The sequence below is a fragment of the Eumetopias jubatus genome, unplaced genomic scaffold (genome assembly GCF_037043125.1).
Source record: "Eumetopias jubatus isolate StellerSeaLion01/CBP00866 unplaced genomic scaffold, mEumJub1_p1.0 scaffold_17, whole genome shotgun sequence".
Lineage (NCBI taxonomy): Eukaryota > Metazoa > Chordata > Mammalia > Carnivora > Otariidae > Eumetopias > Eumetopias jubatus.
Genome location: NW_028274823.1, coordinates 69,314,610 through 69,337,412, shown reverse-complemented (window position 1 = coordinate 69,337,412; position 22,803 = coordinate 69,314,610). Strand labels below are relative to the sequence as shown.

The following is a 22,803-nucleotide window of genomic DNA, read 5'->3' as shown; positions in this document are numbered from 1 at the left end:
AGATCTATTTTTATGTTCAAGCACCTTTGTGCAATTGGTTCCATGTTTTCAATTTTTAATTTAACAAAGCCAACAACTCCTTTTTGGAAACAGGTATGATAGATATCAATCTGAAATGAAAAACCCTTACTTAATGACATTAAGAAAAATTTCAAAAAGCAAACAAATATCCACACAACGTCTCTAAGAAAATTTATTCTGGGAATTTCAGTTGACAGCCAAACCAAAGTATATTCTACATAATGTACTTTACAACTGTTAGTGATTTATGATAGACATAATAAATTTCTGAACTTTGAATTACTGAACCATCTTGTTATCCATTTTATGAATAGGTAAGATTATCATCATTCAGGTGTCCTTTCATTAACAATATATGCTAGGTTGTGTAAATAACTATGAATTAAATTCAACAAAATATGTATTAGGTTGCTAGCACAATATGTTTGAGGCATTGTGCTGTAGTGATACAAAGACAATCCCTAGTCAAGAGTATCTTACAAAATTAAAAAAAAAAACTTATTTTAAATTGAATGCAATAATAAATAAAATTAAGGACTTTGTTTAGAATCTCAACTACTCCTTCAATTAGGTAATTTGGGTGAGAAATTAACTCTTTCAGCCACTGTTGCAATGTGGTATAAAGTCACATTTAGAGTACATTTGTGAATAGGCTATTACATACTTTGATAAGCAGTGGTTACACTCTCAAATGACAATCACCATTGAGATTGTGTTTATGCTGGGATTTTTTGTTTATGAGTCGATCTCTAGGGACCCTTAGGGAAACTATTTTATTTAGGCTTCTAAAATATTATTAGGAATATTATTACAATTCATTAAAATAAATCAATAGGTATGCAATATAAATCTACTAACAATAAGTCCATTCCTCTCTCAAACTTTCATTACCAGAAGAGACACACACAAGAATGTGTCTATGCTAAGCATCTTAAGAACGTTGGTTCCTTACATCTAGGCTAAGCACCTTGAGAACCATACGTTTCCTTGCCTGTGTGTACTAAAAGAACTGTCAATTTTCACTCTTTCAACATTTCCCAATTTAACTAAGCCCCAACCCCTGTACAAGGCTATGAGGATAAACAGATTTGGTCTCTAACTTAAAGGAACTCACAGTTCAGTGGGGACAAAGGCACACAGTCTTCATGACATCATCATTAACACCTAACTTTCAGCATGAGAAAAGAAAGGTAGGTAAAGATAAAAGCAGTGAGAAATGTTGCTCTTTGAGAAATAACATACATACACAGATTCAAACAAATACTCATCCATTTTGAAAAATCCTTGCTCGATGAGTTATCTGCAAGAACAATACACGGTGGAAAAATACAGTGGTCTGAGGCAGGACCCTTGGTTTCCTGGTTATAACATAGTAGCGGTGTGACTTCAGGCTTGTCACTTTAACCAGACTTGGCCTCAGTTACTCTTCTAAAAATATCAGTATTATCTTACTACCCTAAGCCCGAATCATTTTACTAGCATAAACCAAACTGTATCTAGTGGTTTCCAAGTCTAAGATCTGTACTACTCACATACTCATACATCAGGTTCCGCAAGTAATAATCATGGCCTGGAGAACCAGTGTGAGTAAACTAGGTGAATTACGGTTCCTAAACTCAACTTTTATATGACCAAGAGAATCAACTGCGATAGGTACTGTATTGTGCTTTGAACGTGGTAGGCTCACAAACTGTTACACAGGCCATGACACAGTCTTAAAAAGATAATCAGGAATAAACCAATGTCTTAACTGTGTACCTTCCTAGTATAACAGCAGGGTATATTTCCTACCATGAATTCGAGTTTCTGCACTACAGGAACCACGCCTTCTGAAAAACCCAGGAGATACCAAAAACACCTCTCAAGGGAATAGGGAGAAAGATCTGGGTAAGCCAAGACAAGCGTTCCCAATAAATAAATAAGCGAAATAAGCCCTGTCTTTTCTTCCCCTCCAGCTATGCAGCTGCACACTGAAGAGAAGCAATAGATTAGCATCATCTGCATTTCATTCCTTTCCTTGTGCAATAGCTACCCGCCTATAATAAACAGACCTTGTGCTCAAGGGAGAATTTACTTCCCCGTCCAGTAAGTTCCTATTTTTCACTAACAACGCAGTCTCCAATCAACAACCACCCTCCTGGGGAGACTAGGCACTCCTCTCCCCGCTACCCCCTGCTGCTGGCCTGACGCCCCCAACCCTAGAAATCTCCCCCCTTTCGAGCCTCTGCTGCATGGGTCGCGAGGCTCTGGGGCCAGCGGAAGAGGCCTGGGGTGCTGTGCGCAGACCGGTGGGGATTCCAGCCCAGCCCGTGAGGGCCAAGCTGCCTCGGCCGGCCGGGGGCTCCTAGAGGCGGAAGGGGAGCCGTGAGCCCCACGCCACCCCCACTTACCCACTTTGTCCTTCCCGTACATGTGCCCGGCCACCTGATGCGAAAGGGGCACGCAGCCGTTGAGGAAGCAGAGCCTGCCGCCTGCCGGCTTCGGGGTGCCCTGGGCGGGGGCTTCGCTCACCGGTGGGGTCCGCATTTCTGGGGGCCCGGGCGCATCGAGTCGGAGGGGGGATGGCGGCTCCGTTGCCATAACGGAGAGCTGAAGCTGAAGCTGTAGCCGCAGCGAGAAGAGGAAAAAAATAAGGCGGAGGGAGGGGGAGCCGGAGAACCCGAGGGTCGCTCAGGCTCGGCCGCGAGGAGGCCCGGGGGTTCCCGCGGCTGGTGCCCGTTGAGGCCCGGGAAGGGGGCCCATGACGCCGCTGAGGCGCGGGCGCTCCCCTACCCAACTCTCGGCGGAGCGCGGCTCCCGACTCCCGCTGCTCTGCCGCTGCGGCTACCGTTGCCGGCGCAGCCCCTGGAGACGGAACCGAGCCGAGAAGCGGCGGCGGCGGCGGCGCCCCGCGCTCCCCGCGGCCCTGACGGCGACGGCGGCCCCACCTCCTGCGCCCCCGCCCCCTCCCGCCGTCCTCCAGTCCCCTCAGCTGCCGGGCGCGTCAGCGCCGCCTGCACCGCCGCAGCAGCCGCGAGCTTCCGACTGCGCGACCCACGGCCGCCGCGCTACTGAGCATGCCCAGAGACTGCCCGACGGGACCCCCTGCAGCGGGGCGGGAGCTTGGCGCAGCCAGCGCGAGCTGAAGGCTACCGGATGGGGCAAGCGCACTCGCGGTCTTTCTCACCCCCACCCCTGAGCTGGCTTTACAATGCCAGCAGCGCTGTTGTAGCTTCATTCATTCAGAGGGCGTTTCAGCTCTTCCTGGGGTGCGGCTCAAAGACTCCAGGGGCTTCCAGTGGTGAGGAGCAATCAGTCACGTGTTGAGAATTGGGAGGCCGTAGTGCCAAGCATGGCTTGGGAAGCTACCCTGCAATCAAGTCCCTCCAACTCCCACCCTGCATAGAAACAATAAGAGTAAAAACAAGCAGCTTCTTAGAAAATACACCTTAAAAACACCCTTTGAGTTAATTCTAATCCCCCTCCCCAAATTCGGGCCCCTAAACCGCTTTTATAAAATATTTTGTAACTGATAGTAATTTCAGACTGTAGAAGATAGAGAATAATCTTAGTATCTTTTTTGAGTACAGTTTTTTTGAAGAAATGAGCCATTTGTTTCTCTCTCCTACTCAGCCCTTAGCGCCGGTTCCAGGGTCCTCAGTAGATAACTGGCTCAAAAGCAGAAGAAAGTGACGTACACCGAGGGCGAGGTGAGGTTCTGAAATAGGACTCCACAATTGATACCTGTGTGTCTGCCACTGGCATTTTATATGAAAACTGGACGTGGCCTTGCAGGTGCCGAACTGAGCAAGAAAACTGTAGATAAAATCTTAGATACCTGATTATGTCAAGTGTTATGCCAGCACCTGTCCTTTGCCCTGTGAAACCCGCACACCTGGAAAAGACTTAAATCTGGCCTAAAATATCTATTCTCAAAGCCCTGCCCCAGGCTCCAGGACTCCGCCCCTTACGACTGCGCACACTCAGTTGCTACCTTTCTAGGTCTCTTCCTCCTCCCCACTTTTCCGGCTGTCAAAATCCCGACTCAAGACTTTAGACTGGGACGCAGCTCCGCGCATGCTCAGCATCAACTAGGGTGGCAATACACACGTGCTTACGGCCAGCCGCGGCGCCTGCGCCGTAGCGGCCTGGAGTCGGTACGCGTAGACGTTTCTCGCACCTTGACTCCGGCCCTTCGCGAGAACCTCTTTGTGCTTAGTGTCCTGTGCACACGCCTTGCAAGCGACGGCGCCATGAGTCTGACTTCCAGCGTACGAGGTGAAGTGGGGCCTGGGAGCGGGTGAGGTTGGAGGCCTGCGCACCGGTTGCAGCTTCCTCTGATCCTCTCTGGGCTGTTGGTTACCGCTGCCCTGCGAACCCGCCAGTCCTGTAACCTTGAGATGTAGAAGGGCAAGCGCAGGGCTGGCCTGCCGGCTCCCTGGGCCAAACGGGTAAAGGGGGCGATGTCGGTATGGATTGGTTATCTCTCCAGGCATAAGTAGCACGGGGGCTATGGAGGCATCTACCCAAGTCTGGACCACGTTTTACTTAACTAGCCATGACCTAAAACCTAATGATCCCGCCGCTAGCTTTTTTTCTTGTTCTCCCCTGAGACACCTCTGTGTTGTCACAGAGCTTGGAAAAGAGGAAAGGTTTTAAAAAAAAGAACTGCTCCGCCTTCTCAAGTTTAAATCACCGTGGAGACAGACCATCAATTTCCTGCAACTCTGAAGCAGTGCGTGACTAATCACATCTCAGTTTTGCACATTTTTTTAAAGGAACGAAACCCAATCCAAGATCTTCAGTTTTCCCAGGTTGTTGTTGTTGTTGTTGTTGTCTTTTTTTTTTTTTTAATCCCTCTGGCATCTGGAAATCCGTGGCAGTGGTCCAGGAGAGAGGATTGAAAACGGAGCTCTTTGAGCTCTCCGCTTTCTCAGCCTTGCTTCCTTTGCGCTAGTCTGGCGTTTGGAAACAGGTCCAATTAAAATTAAGAGATTTTCTAGAATTCGATTAATGTAGAGCTTCACATTATAACAATTCTTGGTGGTGGTATAACTGTTAATATAATACTGTGCACCAGCTACGTGATACATGCAATCTCTCTGCCCAGGTATAAAACGCCACACCTCCTGGTTTGGTTACCTGTTAACAGTAGTTAAGTAAAAGTAAAGAGATTGTCCAGAAGTTAATTAAAAAGAGCCCTGTTGATTCATTTAGTAAATATTGAGCAACTAGAGTGCCAGGTTCTGTAAAAGCTCCCTGTTAACATGAGACCTAATTTTGTAATCCATTCTTTAAATTGGAGAATTCCACGTCTGTTGCCAAAAGTTACCTGGCAGAGTTGGGGGGATTACCGGTAACTTTTTTAGTTACTAATGAAGGATATATAGGAGGTGATTATTTATAAAACTTATTTCAAAGGATGCTCATCTTGAGAGTCCTTTAAATAGAGGTACCTTGGGGCACTTAAAATACAGAGCAATTTTTGTTTTAGTTTTTTAAAAAACCCAAACCTGTATTTTCTCAGGAATAAGACTGTTGTGTAAAATCAGATACTCATATGACTTGAGCCACTGGTAATTTTATAGGAAGACAATTTGCATTTTTGTGATATGGGCTAAAAAATTCTAACACGTGTTTTTAAAATGTGGAGTCATTTTGTGTGTTTTGAACCTAGGGTTTAATGCCCATTGAAATGTGAAGTAGGTGAACCCTGGGACTTCTTCGCACTACCTGCTGGCTAATCTTTCTTGCAATCAAGACAAGTTTGTGTGTGTGTGTGTTTTTGTTTTTGTTTTTAATCTAACCATAGGGGAGTCCAAAGGTGACTTCCCCATTAGCTTGCCGTTTTCTAAGGGATAGGAAATTGCTTGGTGAAGAGGGTTATCAGCTTAAACTTGAAGTACTCAACTTTGTTATGAGAAGTAACTACTTTTTTATTTCACCTAAAAGTGTAAAGGTTGTTATGAGGACTATGGGAAAACGTCCAAAACTCTTGTAAATCTCTTCTTCCAGGACCTTCTTACTTTCTTCTTCAAACATTGTAGTGTGGCTGGGAAGGGACAGATAATGTATTGAGAATCCACCTTATAATGTTTAGACCTCAAATTGTTCTCAATTTTTAAACCACACTAAAAAATCTATATTTTTGAGTTTTGAATTTGGGGAAGATGAATTGAGATGTCTCTCAACTAAGTAGATTAATAATTATAAAGGGCTTAAAATAGTATGCACTTTGTAAGTATATGTTAAATAAAAAATAAAAGGGTATGTCTATACATGCAGAATTCTTGTTTATATTCAGAAGAAAAATAATGGGTTGTGGGTTATAAATAAAATTAATGGGGATCAGGCCAGGATATGAATCTGGGAGAGGCAATGAGGATAAATGATTGGAATCCAGAGACCCTATTCAGTGAGATGGTTCTTGATACCCTTTGGGTGGGTGATACCAATCTTTTTTTTTTCCCTTATTGAGGTATAATCAACATACTTATGCTGAACTTATTTTTTATTTAATTCTAGTTTATTATAGTTTCTAACATTAAGCATCTTTCACTACTATGGAGTCCCCCATCTACAGTGACCCCTCCTCATACCCAGTATATGACTTTTAGGAAGTTTACTATAGGTCTTGCTCCTTGATACCTCCAAAACTCATTGAATCTGCTCCTTTAGGTTATAAACAATAAGTAAATATTGGGGGGCATTAGGAATTATAGATGAACACAGGATTGGCAGTGAGTTGATCCTTGTTGGAGCTGAGTGAGGGTAAATGGGGGTTCATTATAGTAATCCCTGTATATGTCTGAAGTGTTCCATACTAAAGTTTTTTTTTTTTTAAGATTTTATTTATTTAGTTGTCAGAGAGAGAGAAAGTGTGAGCACACAAGCAGGGGGAGTGGCAGGCAGAGGGAGAAGCAGGCTCCCCACTGAGCAAGGAACCTGATGCAGGGCTCCATCGCAGGACCTGAGCTGAAGGCAGATACTTAACTCACTGAGTGACCCAGGCATTCCTAAAAAAATTTTTTTTAATCTGAACAAATGTTTTAAGTCCCACACTTGATACAGTAGATTAAGATGAGGCCAAAGATAAGTCATTTGGTATAAGAGCAATGTGATGGTAAAATGGACAGATGGAGTTGCAAATTCAAATTAGTAATCTGTTATTTCTTTATACTCAGCTGACATTGAACACTACCTGTATGCCAGGCCTTTTTTTTTTATTATTCTTTTTAAGATTTTATTTATTTATTTGACAGAGAGACAGCAAGAGAGGGGACACAAGCAAGGGGAGTGGGAGAGGGAGAAGCAGGCTTCCTATGGAGCAGGGAGCCCACTGTGGGGCTGGATCCCAGGGCCCTGGGATCATGACCTGAGCCAAAGGCAGACGCTTAACGACTGAGCCACCCAGGCGCCCCTGTATGTCAGGCCTTAAGAAAAAAACATTACCAGACACAACCTGCCAATCTGGGGGAGAGACCTAAGGGAGGGAAAGATTTAAACATAGCTCCCCTCCCCCTCTCCTGAGAAGAAAAGAACATTCTGATTCTGTGGCAGTTGACACTGGGCAGGAGAGGACCGTTTTAGACAGAAAAGGGACTAACGGAACAGAAACAGGGTGAGATTTCTGTCTAAGTTGAAACAAAATAATTTCCACAGTAGAAAAAAGCTGAGGAATGAGGAATGGGTTATAAACAAGAGATTGTTTTCAATCTCTGAATAATTCTGAGAGAAAATCAGTATTATGTTATACAAACCAATATTATACAATAGTAGACCAAGGAAAGAATAAGAATGGGAAGGATTATTTAGAAATGTTTTTTCTGTATTTTCTTTATATTGGTTTATTCATTGTATTTGTATAGATAGAAAGCACTGTTAAGCAAGATTGGGCAGGGTGGGTGGGGTTTTATCTAACTGTAGGAATACTGTACCTTGAGAAATGTCTATAGAGAAGGGAAGTGAGGATAAAACCGTAAGAGTCAGAACTAGTGCTCAGGGTTTTTCTGGACCCCAGTTATGAAAGAGTGTCTGAAAGGTGCCAACTGAAATGTCTTTAAAAATTGGGTTTTGGTAAAGTCTCCTTTTGCCTCTGAGATTGTGTTTATTCTTAATAGAATATATCCACGTCAAGAACTAAGTGTTACTTAGGTTTTATTGTTTTTGTTTATTGTCTTGGGTTTTCAATTCTTTCTCTATTCTAATTGTTGACTTTTCAATCCATCATCATTCTTGCCTATCTCTACACAGTTTCCTTTTCCTTCTTTTCCCTAGAGTTGCCAATGGCATCCACAGCTTTTTGCCAAAAAAAAACTGATTCAGACTGCAATAATGAAATGATAAAACAGCAACATATTTCTTATTCTGGGAACTTTTACATTTGTGTCTAATGAGATTAGGGAATTAGGTTTTGGGAAGAGGGGAAAGTGGAAATTCTTAAGAATTTGTCTAGCTCTGTGATTCTAAAAAAAACCCACTGGAGCAAATGCGAAGCCATTTTTCCAGCACACATATGGTCCTATGACATTTATATAGGGTCATAAGTGACCTTTGTTAGGGGGTAGGGTAACAGTGCATGTTTTGATTCCCCATGGGGCAGCTACTTTTCAGTAGTATCCAGAGTCAGTTCCCATTTCTTTCATTTACTTTTGCCTCTTTTGTGTGTCAGTTATTCTGTCATTTATTCCACTGTCAAAAATTCCAGGGAGGTAAAGGTTTAAAAAAAAAAAAGTCACAGTATGGATTCAGTGGCTAATATGAGAAGAGAATAGAAGACTCTTTTGATGACTAAGAAAGATTCTTTTGGCCTATCAAGAGTTTCAGGTAGGATTCCCTTTTTATGTTGTGAGACAAATTAATCTTAACCAATTTTAGTAGTTATTTGGGTTTCGGGCCTTTTTGATACAAGTAGGCACTATTAAAGCAAATCTGCTAGAGATTACTTCATAATTCACCTAAAAAGTAGGATGTAACTAAGATTAACGTTAAGTTTCTGTTGTGTTAATTTATTTTTGAGATATTTCCTCATTTTAAGTTTATACTAAAGATAATATTTAGCAAACATAATTGAACATATACTATGCAAAGCAATATGTTAGCCCATTTTGCGATAGGTACATAAACTATTCAGAGTGGCTTTCCATTAGCTTAGAAGTGGATTGCTATAGCTCCTGACACAGAGTCCTTTCTCAAGGGAGTTCCATCGTAAATAATACATCAAAAAGGAATATCATGAACCAAGCTAGAAATCAGAGCAAAGTTTCAGCCCTACTTGGAATTGCTACAGGATAATATCATGAAACTGCACTAAAATTCAAGACAAATCTACACAAAATGTGTAGTTAAAAACATTCTTCAATGAGTTCAAAGGTTTGAAGCTGTCAAATAACTTATTAACTTGTCTCAGTCATGCAGCACCTGGGAAGGACATAATGTTAATGTTTATTTTAGAGGATTTTAGCAAGGAGGAATGGACATATTGTGGGAAGGAAAATAAACTGTTTTGTAGAGAAAAATACTGTGGTTGAAAATAGAATCCAAGGAATGAGTTAAAAGAGAAGACCCAAGATAAAAGGAACTAAGTGTGAGAATGGTTGTTCCTTCCAATTATAATTTTGTAAGAATGAGCTCCAATTTAATGTAGGGCACTATTAGGAAGGGTGATTAATCACATTAGTGCAATAAAATTTGGCTCAAGGGGCACCTGGGTGGCTCAGTTGGTTAAGCGGCTGCCTTCGGCTCAGGTCATGATCCTGGAGTCTTGGGATTAAGTCACGTATCAGGCTCCCTGCCCAGCAGGGAGTCAGTCTGCTTCTCCCTCTGACCCTACCCCCTCTCATGTGCTCTCTCTCTCTCTCATTCTCTCTCTCCTAAATAAATAAATAAAATCTTAAAAAAGAAATTTGACTCAATAGTGCAAATAAGCCATACAGTTAATTATTCAGTATATGTTTTTATTTGTCCTTGGACTGTATTTTTTGTACTTATCTCTCTAGGGCTTTATTTGATAGTCTGGGAACTTATTTCAAACACTGTGAAGATTTGACTCAGGAAGTGCTGGGAAGCAGTCCAGTGTGTTTATCCTGACCCCTGTTCAACTTCTTCCTGCAGTTCACTCCATGCTGGGAATAGACAACTCTCCTCTGAGGCTGAGGCTAACCAGACTATGCAGAACTTTCTTCTCTCCAACATTCTGTGGAACTGGGGTAGTTAAGTGCTTGGGTTTCTAAGGGCTCCTTGAAAAGCTACATGAAAAGAATAAATAGATGGTCTGTTAGTCAAGCAAAATGAGTAGAAAAATGTCATTAAATTTAAAATGAAGTTTGTAGGGAATTCAAATCATCATCCACTGGTGGATAATGGAAATTTAGAATTTATTGAGAATATAACTGTAATTATATTCATGTTTTCTATGAAATAAGAAATTAATACATTCTGATTTAACACATTCTGATTTTTATTCTAATGAGAAAACACTTTGAAATTTAAAAAACAAAAACAAAAACTTTTGAATGACTTTGAAGCCCAGAATCCTGCTGGATATATTTCTTTGAGTGTTTAGTATTAAGGGTGGCTTTGTTTTATTTGTCCTTTTTTTGTTTTTTTCTTCGGATACCAATTCTGTTTGTGGTTATACACTTTAAAATCACTAAAGGACCTACTATTTAAATGAACTGTGATGAGTCAGTTTGTTTCCATAATCACCTCCTGATTTTTTGGGTGGGGGTAGTCTTTATAATCTGAACTTTTTTATGTATCGGATTTTTTTTTTTTAAACAATAGGTATCAGCAGGCTTACATGTTCTTTTAAATCTATTTATGAACACTTTAAGAATTATTAAACATTGTTTTTCCTTCTCCATCTATAAAATAATTTTTAAGTTTTCCTCTATCTCAATTTAGCTATCACCATTCAATAGAAAATACACAATTGCCTCAGTAAATGCTGGGGAAAGTCTTAACAAGAATTGTTACACCATTGTGTTGTGATTATTTTGTTAACAGTAAGAACTTTTGACTGTTGGAATACTTAACTCAAAAACTGGATTTCCTGAACATTCATGTTAGTAAAAACACACACTATTTACACATTATTAGTGTATATTTTGGTTTTGATGATTATTCCTATTTTCCTTCCCTGCTCTAGTTGAATGGATCGCAGCAGTTACTATTGCTGCTGGGACAGCTGCAATTGGTTATCTAGCTTACAAAAGATTTTATGTTAAAGATCATCGCAACAAATCTATGGTAAACCTTCATATCCAGAAAGACAACCCCAAGATAGTACATGCTTATGACATGGAGGATTTGGGAGATAAAGCTGTGTACTGCCGTTGTTGGAGGTCCAAAAAGGTGAGGAAAACAAGTCTTTTATGTTAATGCCATCTTTAATGTAACAGTTCTTTTTAAACTGTTCTATCAAACATGTATCACCAGATATTATTAAGATATCTCTTCTTCTTCTTTTTTTTAAGTAATCTCTGTGTCCAACATGGGGCTTAAACTCACAGCCCTGAGATCAAGAGTCACATGCTCCACTGACTGAGCCAGCCAGGCTCCCCTTTTCTTTCTTTTTCAATGCATCCTGTTCTTCTCTGTTTTCCATGTACTCTCCAGGATTATATTTCCTAAAATGTGTAGCTACTATGCAGTAAAATTCCATTATTTCCTTATTGAATTCAGGTGAATGCAACTGTATTCTTGACCAAGAAGAGAAAAAAATCCCTTTATACTTAGGATTTCCTCCCCAAGTGGATCTTTGCCTCCCCTATCCCAGGAAAGGGTATGCAGCCTAAAACACAAAGAGGAACAGAAAGGGTAGATTCTTTTCTTGAGCTTTCAGGCTCCTCGATTCTAGGACAAGTTTTAGAAAATTCAGGAGAAACTTGGAAAACTCCCCTTGAAAATTTCTTATCTGGTAAATATATTGACCCTGTATCTAAGCTTTCTTTAAGCTATAGCTCCTATAGTTAAATACCTAACAGGATTTTTTAAATCTTCTTTTGTGATAATTACATTTCATCAAGTTCCGTTTGGAACTCTCATCTGTGATACCTGCAGCTTTTAGGCAGCTTTTAGACAGTGATGAGAGCTAGTGACCTAAAGATGGTAAATCCTTTCCTAAGGTCATCTTGAAAAGCTTCATACATTGAATATGATGTATTGTGAGGAATATGGTGAGTGTACTGCCACTATTAGCATTTAAATAAGATGGATTTCACTAAAGATGACACTATAACACATAAGAAAATAGACACTTGATCTTAGCCGAAAGGCCAAGAAGCGATAACACATAAGAACATAGACAATAAAAATGATTTATCTGTTTCTGAAAGCACATGTCAGGCACCACCTCTTCCCACAGTGGAAAGCCATTATCACAAATCATATATCACAAATAAGGAAGAAGTCACATACTAGGTACTGGAAAGTGTATTCTAACTCTCTTCCCCAATACAATGATGTTATATAATCCAGTGATACAATGCTTAGATAATGTCATTATATCTGAAACTGCTTGATGAACATATGAATGTGAATCAAAAATTAATAGTCAGTTGTACCTTGAAAAGAACACTGTTCATTTGATATGTGGGATTATTTGTAAGTACTAGTGAGGTTGCTAGAAAATAATCCTAAATAATATTCTGTAGGCCAGACCTGGTTTGTTTTTTAAAAATTATGCCCATGATAGGTTTTATTCTCCTGTTGCTCACCAAAATATACAAAACAATACCTTTAGAAATTCAAGAATTTCTAAGTCAGGGTAGTAGTTCTTTAGTCAATAATCATTTAATGTCTATATATGCATGAAAAAAGTTAAATAGTAAAACAGCAGGTATCATAGGTATGTACAGTAGACTTAGTACAGGTGCTTTAAATAAAAGAAAGAGCTTACACTGTGGGCTAGAATTTTCTAGGAAAGCATAGTGATATACATGGGAGTTAAATTGCCCCTGGAAAGTTTGGTGGTATTTGAATAAACTAGCAATTTTGGGGGACTCTTAAAATCCTTAGGAAAGAACTCATGTGAGCAAAGGTGGTGGGATCAATGAAGAATCTAGTCTGGTCATTGCATTTCCATCCCCCCAGGAATAAGTCCAAATTGAGGAGAGTCTTCAGTACCTGTTTGAGGAGTCTGTGCCTCCAAACATGGGGAGCTTCTTCTCAGGAATTTCCAGATAAAGTTATGATACTTATACCAGAGTGATAGCTCTAGGAATGGAGAAAAATGAACAGATACAGGAAACATTTTGAGGGAAGGATAAGCCAAATGCACTGACTGATTTGTAAGGGAGATTGGTGGAGAAAAACTGAAACTCATTAAAATCTCTAAACCTGTAGTATTAGAAGAGATGGCGCTGCCAACAGAAATAGGACTTCCAAGAAGAAAAGCTGATTTTTCTAGAACTGTGACAAGGAATTCAATTCCAAAGTGAATTTTGAGGTGACATTTGAATGGAAATGTCCAGCAGATAATCTGAAATGTGGGTCTAAGGCTGAGACATCAGGGTTGGAGATAGAAATCAGCAAAACTGATGATTCAAACATAAGAATACAACAGATCCTTGATGCAGATAAAAATCAAGGGCTAAGTATGAAATCTTAGGGAATTTTTTGCATTTTGAAAAAAGAATGAGAGCCAAAAAGATGAAATGGGCCAGAGTTAGAAGAAAACTAAGAATATCATGCCTTCACAGTGGAAAGGAGAAAGTTTCAAAGATTTGGCTGTGAACATTGCCTTGTGCAAAGACAGCTAGGTGAATATTATGAGTTGCATTAAACAATTAGGCAGTTAACCTTTTGGTGTCATTTCAACAGAATTATTAGAAGAGAAGCTGTGTCTAAGTGGTTAAAGCGTGAATTACTACTAAAGAAATGCTAGAAGTCTTAGTATATGTCAAAACTTCAGTAAGTGTGACAGTGAATGGAAAGTCAAAGAAAACTGCTTGAGTGAACTCTAAAGCATAGATTTGGGGTCAAGTAAAGGGTGTTTGCTTTGGTTGGTTTTTCCCAGAGGGTAAAGAAAGGGTCAATAAAGCAAATAGGAACTTGTAAGGACTAAGATCTTAAGTATTTCAGGAAGAATCATAAATGGACACAAGCTAGTGGTTTAAACGGTTTATTAGACTTTATAATTCAACAAAACATTCTGGGATTATTTTTTCATCACAGTTTAGAGTTTCCAGATGGTTAAACTAGAGATGGTCATTTCCCATAGGTAGACTTTAAGGAGAGGAATGCCAGACCAATCATTTTATTTCCCATTTTCTCTTTTTTTAAGCTTATCTTTTATGCTGTTAGTGATCCTCTTTGCATCTAGGATTTGTCAGTTCTGAATTTTCACTGAATCTTGGGAACTTTTTATTCCCACATGAATCAATTAAGAGTTCACTTTGAATATTATTCTTGTTAATGGATGTTCTTATTCTTCAGATAACTTTGGAAACTCCCCACATTCCTGAGGTACCTAAGGTTATCACAGAGGTGCCAACTCACACATTTACCTGCCAGTGCACAGAAGACTTGTAATTAATACCTTTGGCTGTATTGAGTTCATATTCAGTAATTTTTTTCCTCATATAAACCAGTTGTGTTTATAATATAACAAAATGAAAACACCTTTCTACTTATTTTCAAAAAAGTTACATGTGATAGAAAGTTTAATTCTGTTCTAATTCATTCTTAAGTTACAATCACAGTAGCCCATTGTGTGGGTCTAACATTTTTGAGTGGTTTTCCCAGGCCTAATGAATCATCTCTCAGCAGTGTGCAGAAATTACATTTTCAAATATGCCTCATTCGTCCTCCCCCCGCCCCCAGGATTGATATGCCCTCTGCTGTTTCAGAAACAGGCCTATTTCATAGTATTTCACAAAAGGACTATCCATATGTGACAGGAGAAAGAAAGGAGGCAATAAAGAAGTGACTGCAGGGAAAGATACTATTTGAGACAGCGCTGTCTTGAAAGAGGTGGAAGGAAATGAGAGTGGGAGCACAAATGTGAAACTCAGGAAGGAAGGGAGAGCCTTATTTTCGAAATAAGAAAGTGAGAGAACTTTGATTTCAGAGGAAAGAGTATGCAACATAGTCTTTCTTGCCAGATTGCCACCCTACCCCCACTCCCCTGAGTTGTATTTTGGCCATCTAGGAGGCAGGAGAGAGTTTGAACAGAGTTTGAACAGGACAGTAGAAAGATGCACACACACTAAGAAATAAGAATAGAGGAAAAGCGTGCTAATTACCGTCAGGAGCTCAACTGAAGTTGAAATGTAACTGAACATACTATGTAGAATCATTTTGTTTCATTTACAACTCCAGGATCTGAATTGGGTTTTTTGTTAGTGGTGTGCTTGTTTCTGTTGTAGGGTGTGTGTGTGTGTGTTACAGAAGTCTCCATCCTATTAATGGTTTGGAGGTGGGTGCATGGAGTCCATCTCTTCATAGAAGCAAAATTCTGTATGTTGTTTACATAGCTTGTCCAATCCACATAAGGAGAGTCTTGTAAAATCCTAATTTCTCTTAATATATTTTACTTCTATCTTAACATTTTTTTAAAGATTTTATTTATTTATTTGACAAAGAGAGACACAGCCAGGGAGGGAACACAAGTAGGGGGAGTGGGAGAGGGAGAAGCAGGCTTCCCGCGGAGCAGGGAGCCCGATGCGGGGCTCGATCCCAGGACCCCGGGATCAAGACCTGAGCGGAAGGCAGATGCTCAATGACTGAGCCACCCAGGCACCCTCTATCTTACATTTTACTAAAGCAAGTACCTAAGAATGGAATAAGATGTCATATCTTCTCAGGTAATGTCAGATCTTACTGCTTTTCTTTCTCAACCAAAGCAAGACTTTCTCAGAGCAGTTTATTATAGTGAGTCAAAATGGCCCCATGCAACTTCCTTGGGAAGTAGAATACAAACTCATTAAAAATACAAAGTTTAGAGAAGGAAGATAGTGTTTTTTAAATTGTTGCAGATACAAGAGGTAAGAAGGAGCATTTATTTAACTTTAAAAATATGTGGGATTTGTGGTTTACTAATTGGGTTAACAAACATGATATTTTCTGGACATACAGGAAATTTCAGCCAATTCAATTTGCAGGCTTTTCTCCAGAATTTGTTAATAACAAACACTGGCATGTTAGAACAGATTTTAAAGTCACTTATAAGCTAAACTTCTTTCCATCAGTTATTTGATCCTTTAGGTTTTACTTTTAAATATTGATAACTACATGAATTAAATTAAATATACCCTTTATGGGTTTTTTTGTAATTTCAACTCTTTGACAATTTAACAAATTTCAAAATCTTCAATGAAAGAGGGTAATTTTTGTTTTCGACATATAATTGCATTATTAATACAAAGACTACTATACTTCCTAGATTACATTTGAAAGTATACACACATTTTCTTTCTCTTGCATAGAAAAGTTAAAAAATTGAACAAGACACTTCCTGAAAAACAAATATTGTTTATGTTTTTGAATTTTAATGCCAAGTAATTGACATTCATTCATTTATATTATATTGAGAATCATGAATTAATTTCAATAAATATATCCCATGAATATGTACAGTGTAGTCTTAAGAAATTGCTAATCCAATCCAAATAGAAATAACTCATCTTGGTCCTTGTTGAAAAAATAAAGTTGGGTTTTTTCATTAACTTAAAGTGAGAACTCTAATGAATAAATATAATTAAGAATACCTAATCTTCACATGAAGTTTGGGAGAGGATTCTGCCTTAAGTCAGTAATTTCTGGGATTAATAAAGTACTATTAAAAGATATCTGTGTGCCTGAACAAAATGATTTTTAATGCTTCATTTACATTTTAAAGTCATAAAAGCTTTATATATTATGAAAATTTATTAAACAAATAGGATCTACTATTCGCTGCTTTTTAAAGAAATATTTTTTATTTTAAAACAGGAGACAAGCAAATTTCTGTTTTTAGGCAGACCTAGATTATCATATAAAAAGTATATTCTCATTTTAAATGTGTGGCTTTCTTAATCCTTTTATAAGATGTTCTTTGTATATTTCTCTATAGATTTCTCTCCTCTTGATTCTATATATAGAGGGAAATAATTTTTAAAAATGTATTTTTCTAGTATTTTTAAAATGAGATTTAAGAAGAAAAGTTAAACATGCTATTTCAGTAAGTTATTTAAAGCTTTTTAATTTATAATTACTTCACATTTTAGAAATACATTTTATAACCTATATCTTAAAACTATACAGTAACATGTTTTGTGTGTGCTATTTATAAAAAAATGGAGTCTTTTGCAATGTAAATTTGTAATCTCACTGTAAAATCATCTTTGTTTATTAAACATATGTCACCTTGATATGCTGTTCTTTGATATGGGGTACATTTTAGTTTGATTTTTGTGGATTGTTATAGCCTCTTTCTTACCCATGCCAAGAAAAAACTGAAAGCTTAGGTTGATGTTTTTGTTGTAAGAACTTGTTTTTAACATGAATATACTGTGTTATTGACAAAAAAGAAAAAAAAAAGAAAGCAAGAAAGCTTTATATACATTGCATTGACGTTGCCATCTACCCCAAGGTAGAATTTTTACTTGGAAATATTAGATATGCTGGTACCTTGACTTTTTCTGTAATTTTTAACTAATTTACTGTATCTTGGAATTATATACAAATAGTAAAATTAAAATTAAGTTTCTTTAACATCAACCAAGTATTATTTTAATCTTAGATACTCCTAATGTCATAGTTTAACATTTATACCCTTATTGTCTATTTTCAGGTATCTAAAATTATATTGCCTTCACTGTGAGTAATGAAGCAATTTTAATCTTAAGGCTAAGATTCCTGTTACTTTACTCTTCTAAATAGGCCTCTTCAATGCAATAGTGTACCTTATACCAAACAGTGTCTCTAGGTTCTAGAGTGTTAGGTACATTTCAGACATCAAGAATAAAATGAAGATGCTATCATCATTTGACGTGAAATAGAAATAAAAGTTATAGAAAGAAAGAAAAAAATAATTTACTAGTAATTGGACCTTCTAAATGTAAAATCCTGAGGAGACAAGTAAAACATTATAGAATTCCTATCTTTATCATTTAACAGTAGGAAGGCTATACTTGCAAAAACCATTGATAATATATAGCATAAGTAGTTAGGTATGAAAATATACCTAATTATGATAACTATAAAACATATAAGGCAGAAATAATGTTTTCAGAGTATGCATGAGACCTGAAGATGAGAATTCCAAGAGAAATTAAAAAATTTTCCTTTATCTTGAAGAATAAATAGGTAAAGTTTAATAAAGGCAGGTAGAGAATAAATAGGAAAAGTCTAACAAGGATAATGTGAAGGAAACCTAGCTCTACCAAATATTGAAGCATATTTTAAACCTGGTTATTATCTCAGCAGAGTAGGTTGATGAATATGATAATGTAAAACCTATAAATAGGCATTTTTATAGGTAGAACTTTATAAAATTAGGAATAAAGGTATAACAATTTGGAAAAGTGTCACAGTTCAGTCAGCCTGGTAAATTTTGAGTTAAAATAGCATTTTTTAATAGCAGGACTTCTTTTAAATAATAATGTATGCTACAAATCAAGAGAATTATGTGATATATTTTTAAAACATAATGAAACCAAATCAGAACATCTTTTAGGACTTCTTTGGAGCACACTGTGACAAGCACTGTTAGAAATTTACTTCTGTCACTTTTTCTACCACTGAACCCAAAATGTCAGTTAATATTTAAAATGTGAAATCATGGAAAGTAATAAATATTTACCACATCTCTAGGAGAAAAATGTCTCCATGAGGAATGTTAAAAAGGGAAATACTGGCATGCTTGTATGAAACTAATATGAAAAAATTAGCAAAATAAAAAGGTTTTGGAAAAATTGCTACAAAGATGATCAACAAAGGGATAATACACAAATTGATTTTAAACAAATGGACTTAGGCTCTAAATGGACATGGTTCACTAGAAGGGAAATGTAACTGTAACTAGCATATAAACATGGAAAAGATATTCAGCATCCACAGTCAAATATCACAAATGGAAATGCAATTAATCATTGTGTATTATCCACAAGTTGATTTCTTCCTTCTACTTGCTGTTTATACTTCAGATATGCTCTTTAAGAACACCTATATAAGGTAGTCGAAGAAAATCTTTTTATTAAGAGTTATCATGTGTGTTATATATGTAAATTAAGCATCACCCCCACTCTGCCAGGTTAATACTGATTTTGCAATTAGACATTGACATTCTCTCTTTTCCTAGTTCCCGTTCTGTGATGGATCTCACACAAAACACAATGAAGAGACTGGAGACAACGTGGGACCTCTGATCATTAAGAGAAAGGAAACTTAGTCAGTTTTGATACTGCAAACCAACTTGTCATGATGTTATCTGATTGTTTAATTAGAATGACTACAACTTCTGTCTAATTCACCTCCCCTGGGTTCTAGATGTGGTATATTGGAAACTGCAGCTTTCATACTCACGGCATTTGCCTTACTTGTTGAACCATCGTGGTGCACATTTGTTTAAACAAAAAAAAGAAAAAGTAAAAAACCAACTTCATGGCCTATGGGTTATTTTGGTCTTGTAAGGATCCGTTTATGTTTAAAATAATTATATTAAGATATAGTTGTACATTAAAGTTAACATTAAATTATTCTCAAAATCCTGTATATGCAGGTTGTACTTATAAGTTTCAAAGAAAATTATCACCTTTTAATATTAGTTAACCTAGAAAGTATATTGGGTGTGATCAAGCTATATTAATCTCTTAATATAGGAAAAACCTGTGATGACCTTGATTCTCTTCTGGACCTAGGTGATGATGCTGAGAGAATATAGCTTCTATGTTTTCATAGTTTTCAATCAAAATGAGCTTGGAATGTTATTCTGCTTAATTATAAGTGGGCCAGGTCTAAAATAAAAGGGCACAGTAGCTTCTTTATTCATTTTCATGGGTATTTAATTGACCCATTAAAGGAACCAACACTGGAAATTTGGATCAAAATGATATTAAAGTAGTCATGAAGAAAGTCTTAAAATGGTAATGTTCCAGAATTCTATTCCAAGAAGTGGCAAGTACTTGAAGCGGGAACATTGAAGGAATTGGAGCACATGATGTCAAGCCTCTTGAACAGAAAGCCATACATCCATGACAGAAATAGTAGTCACAAAGCTAGATGAAAGGCACAGGAAGATTTTATTTCCCACCCTTGATAATCAGGCACATGGCTATTTCTATTAAAGAAACTATTTGTGGGAGAAAAATAATTACATTCTCTTAAATTGTATGATCTTAAAAGCAAAAAATTGAAGACAAATTTTTGTTTATATAATCTTCAAAGACTCAGAAACAGTGCATTCATTCCTGATTCAGAAAAAAAGAAAATGTAATGAATCGTGGATCACTACATCAAAAACTAATGACGTATTGTATGGTGACTAACGTAACATAATGAAATTAAATTAAAAAAATGAAAACAAACTAGGAGCAATAAAAATAGTAGACAGGAGTAGTTAATATGTGAATTTTTAAAGAGAGATTAGAGCTTTGGGCTTTATGGGTTAGAAGGAAAAGTCAAGACAGAATATATACAATTGTAAAACAATTTGACAAAGGTAACAAAAATATTCACATCATTTCTTTTAGTATACTTGAATTCTCAGTAGTAGTGAATAACAAGTTTCTATGTGCAAAAATCCAGAATAACCATGGAAGTCACAGGAATCAAACCAAATATCAGCATTCCTGTATTATGTACGATCACTGATATTTTTTAAATGTACAATTTTGTGTATTACAGTAGGTAAAGTTTATACCAAAATTGTGTATACTGGTTTTAAGCAGCCTATGTGACTTATTTGGATGTGTCTTTAAGGCACATCTTCAATACAAAATCTAAAATACTACAAACTCTGATTCTACCTATCAGTTTCTTAAGGTGAATTTCTTTCTGTGCCTCTGCCTTCTGTTTTAAGTAAGTATGGGTGGATCTGCAAAAGAAGCATCATGCTTTTAAAGGTTAATTGTTTTAAGGAAAAATGAATCCATGAACTCCCAGTTTCTGATAAAGGGACATCCTTTTAACAGACTAAACTGTATTCTTATTTTGAATTTGAAATTAGACTATTGGTCATGCATTTTTATAGCTAGTGGAAAGGGGGGAAGAAATTACTGCCAATTCTCAAAACTTTTTCAAAGGAATAAGATTATGTGTATGTTTATGGTGGAATTAGAAGTGATTGCCTAATTGAAATGCAGATCTACTGTAGCATTTTGTTAGTCAAAATAGATAAATGTATCCTCGGGGTCATGTTAAAATTTTGTTACATGCTCTTCAACTAGAATTCCTTTAGGATATTAAACCTTTCATGTTACTTACCTAAAAAGGTTAAGTGGGTGTGGTTAAATTAATGTGATGTTTTTACACAAAAATCATTGTGTGCAAATACCGTTCTCATTTAAGCACCCCAAAACATCTGATTGCTTTTTCATTTGAGAAATCAGACAAATTGGGTTCCCCCACACCACCACTATCTTTTTTTCTCTATACATTAATGTTCCAGTGATTTCCAAAATAGGATTTTGTGCTAGGTTGAGTGTTTCTAATGTTAGGAAGAAACTTGTTTTGCAGTGATTGAAAGTGACACTCCTCTGTTAGTACAACAGACATTTATTAAGCATTTTCCATAGACCATGTAATTGGGACTGAAATATTTTGGAGAATTAAAAGCTCACAGATAAGATTATATCATTTATGATGTAGGTTACATAATTATGATAATTTATGATTTGGGGTTGTTTTCCTTAACAAATTATAGTAGGTACCAGTTGTATATACAACAAAGTAAGTGGATTTATTTGATTTTTCGTTAGTTATGAAGGATTTGGGTTTGGTTTGGTTTTAAGATAAACATTGATTAAGGTTCCTAATTAGCAACATATTTAGTGATTGTGTTTCTGTGAGTGTGTATTATCTACTAGTTGTCAGAAGCTATGCTTTCTTTCTGAGTTTAACACAAGTTGATTTCAGGCAAAGCCACTCACCTCTCAGCCTCTATTTAAAATGGTTGGAGAAAATGGCATTTTAGGCAATTTATTTGCAAATTCTAGGCCAACCCTAAATTTTCAGCATCCCAAAAGGGAAAAAAGTAAAAGACTGATAGGTAATCAGCTTGAATTTAATTTTTATTATAAGATTATTCCAACTTTTGTGGTATTGAAGTATCCTTTTATGAAATGTTGATAGTATTAGTTGCTTTAAGTATCCTTACTTGGCAAAATGAAAAGTTGACAGCTCTGTATTGGTCCCCACTTTTTTTTTTTTAACTACTCCATGAAATCTAAAAGCCTGGGAACCACTAAGCCAAGGTCCTATGTAAAGTTCTGGGACTTACTATTTTATTAAGATATTAAAACAATACAGTTTTATTCATTTTGATATTTAGTTTGTATATATGAAATTTTTCACATATGATTACCATGTATTGAGGTTTCATGCAAAGTTATTAAGGTATAAGAAATCATCTTTATTTCCGTTAATATGTACCGTCATGGAATGGATCCAAACTAAGAGTAGTGGCTATCCAACCTAATCCTGTATTTAAAGCATTAAATAAAATACACAACACACAGATTTAGAAAGGATCATTGTTAATTAGGTATATGCCTTTCCTGAGAAAAGTCTATATTTTTGTGGACTTAAGTATTTCATAAACAAAAGAATTGCATAAGTTAACTAAAGTTGCCAGGAATTAGGACAAAGGGGAAAGACTGG

General features: G+C 37.1%; 2 protein-coding genes across 3 annotated transcripts in view; one reads left to right on the top strand and one right to left on the bottom strand.

The window, feature by feature from the left end:
• The window catches only part of IPMK (inositol polyphosphate multikinase), a 50,455-nt gene extending 47,518 nt beyond the window's left edge, over window positions 1-2,937 (bottom strand). Inside the window, exon 1 of the mRNA XM_028123995.2 lies at window positions 2,412-2,937. Coding sequence (XP_027979796.1) covers window positions 2,412-2,601 — 190 coding nt within the window. The 5' untranslated portion in view covers window positions 2,602-2,937. The remainder of the gene's footprint in view (window positions 1-2,411) is intronic.
• Window positions 2,938-4,047: 1,110 nt separating this feature from the next.
• Window positions 4,048-21,415, top strand: CISD1 (CDGSH iron sulfur domain 1). 2 transcript variants are annotated; one of them, XM_028123993.2, is made up of 3 exons: window positions 4,048-4,278; window positions 11,150-11,355; window positions 19,286-21,415. In XM_028123993.2, exons 1-3 carry the CDS (start codon window positions 4,254-4,256, stop codon window positions 19,373-19,375), a joined length of 321 nt encoding a protein of 106 aa, XP_027979794.1. In that variant the 5' UTR covers window positions 4,048-4,253; the 3' UTR covers window positions 19,376-21,415. The 2 variants fall into 2 exon arrangements, with proteins under 2 accessions (XP_027979794.1, XP_087875992.1); XM_088019866.1 differs by lacking the exon at window positions 4,048-4,278 and adding an exon at window positions 10,154-10,208.
• Window positions 21,416-22,803: the final 1,388 nt, after the last annotated feature.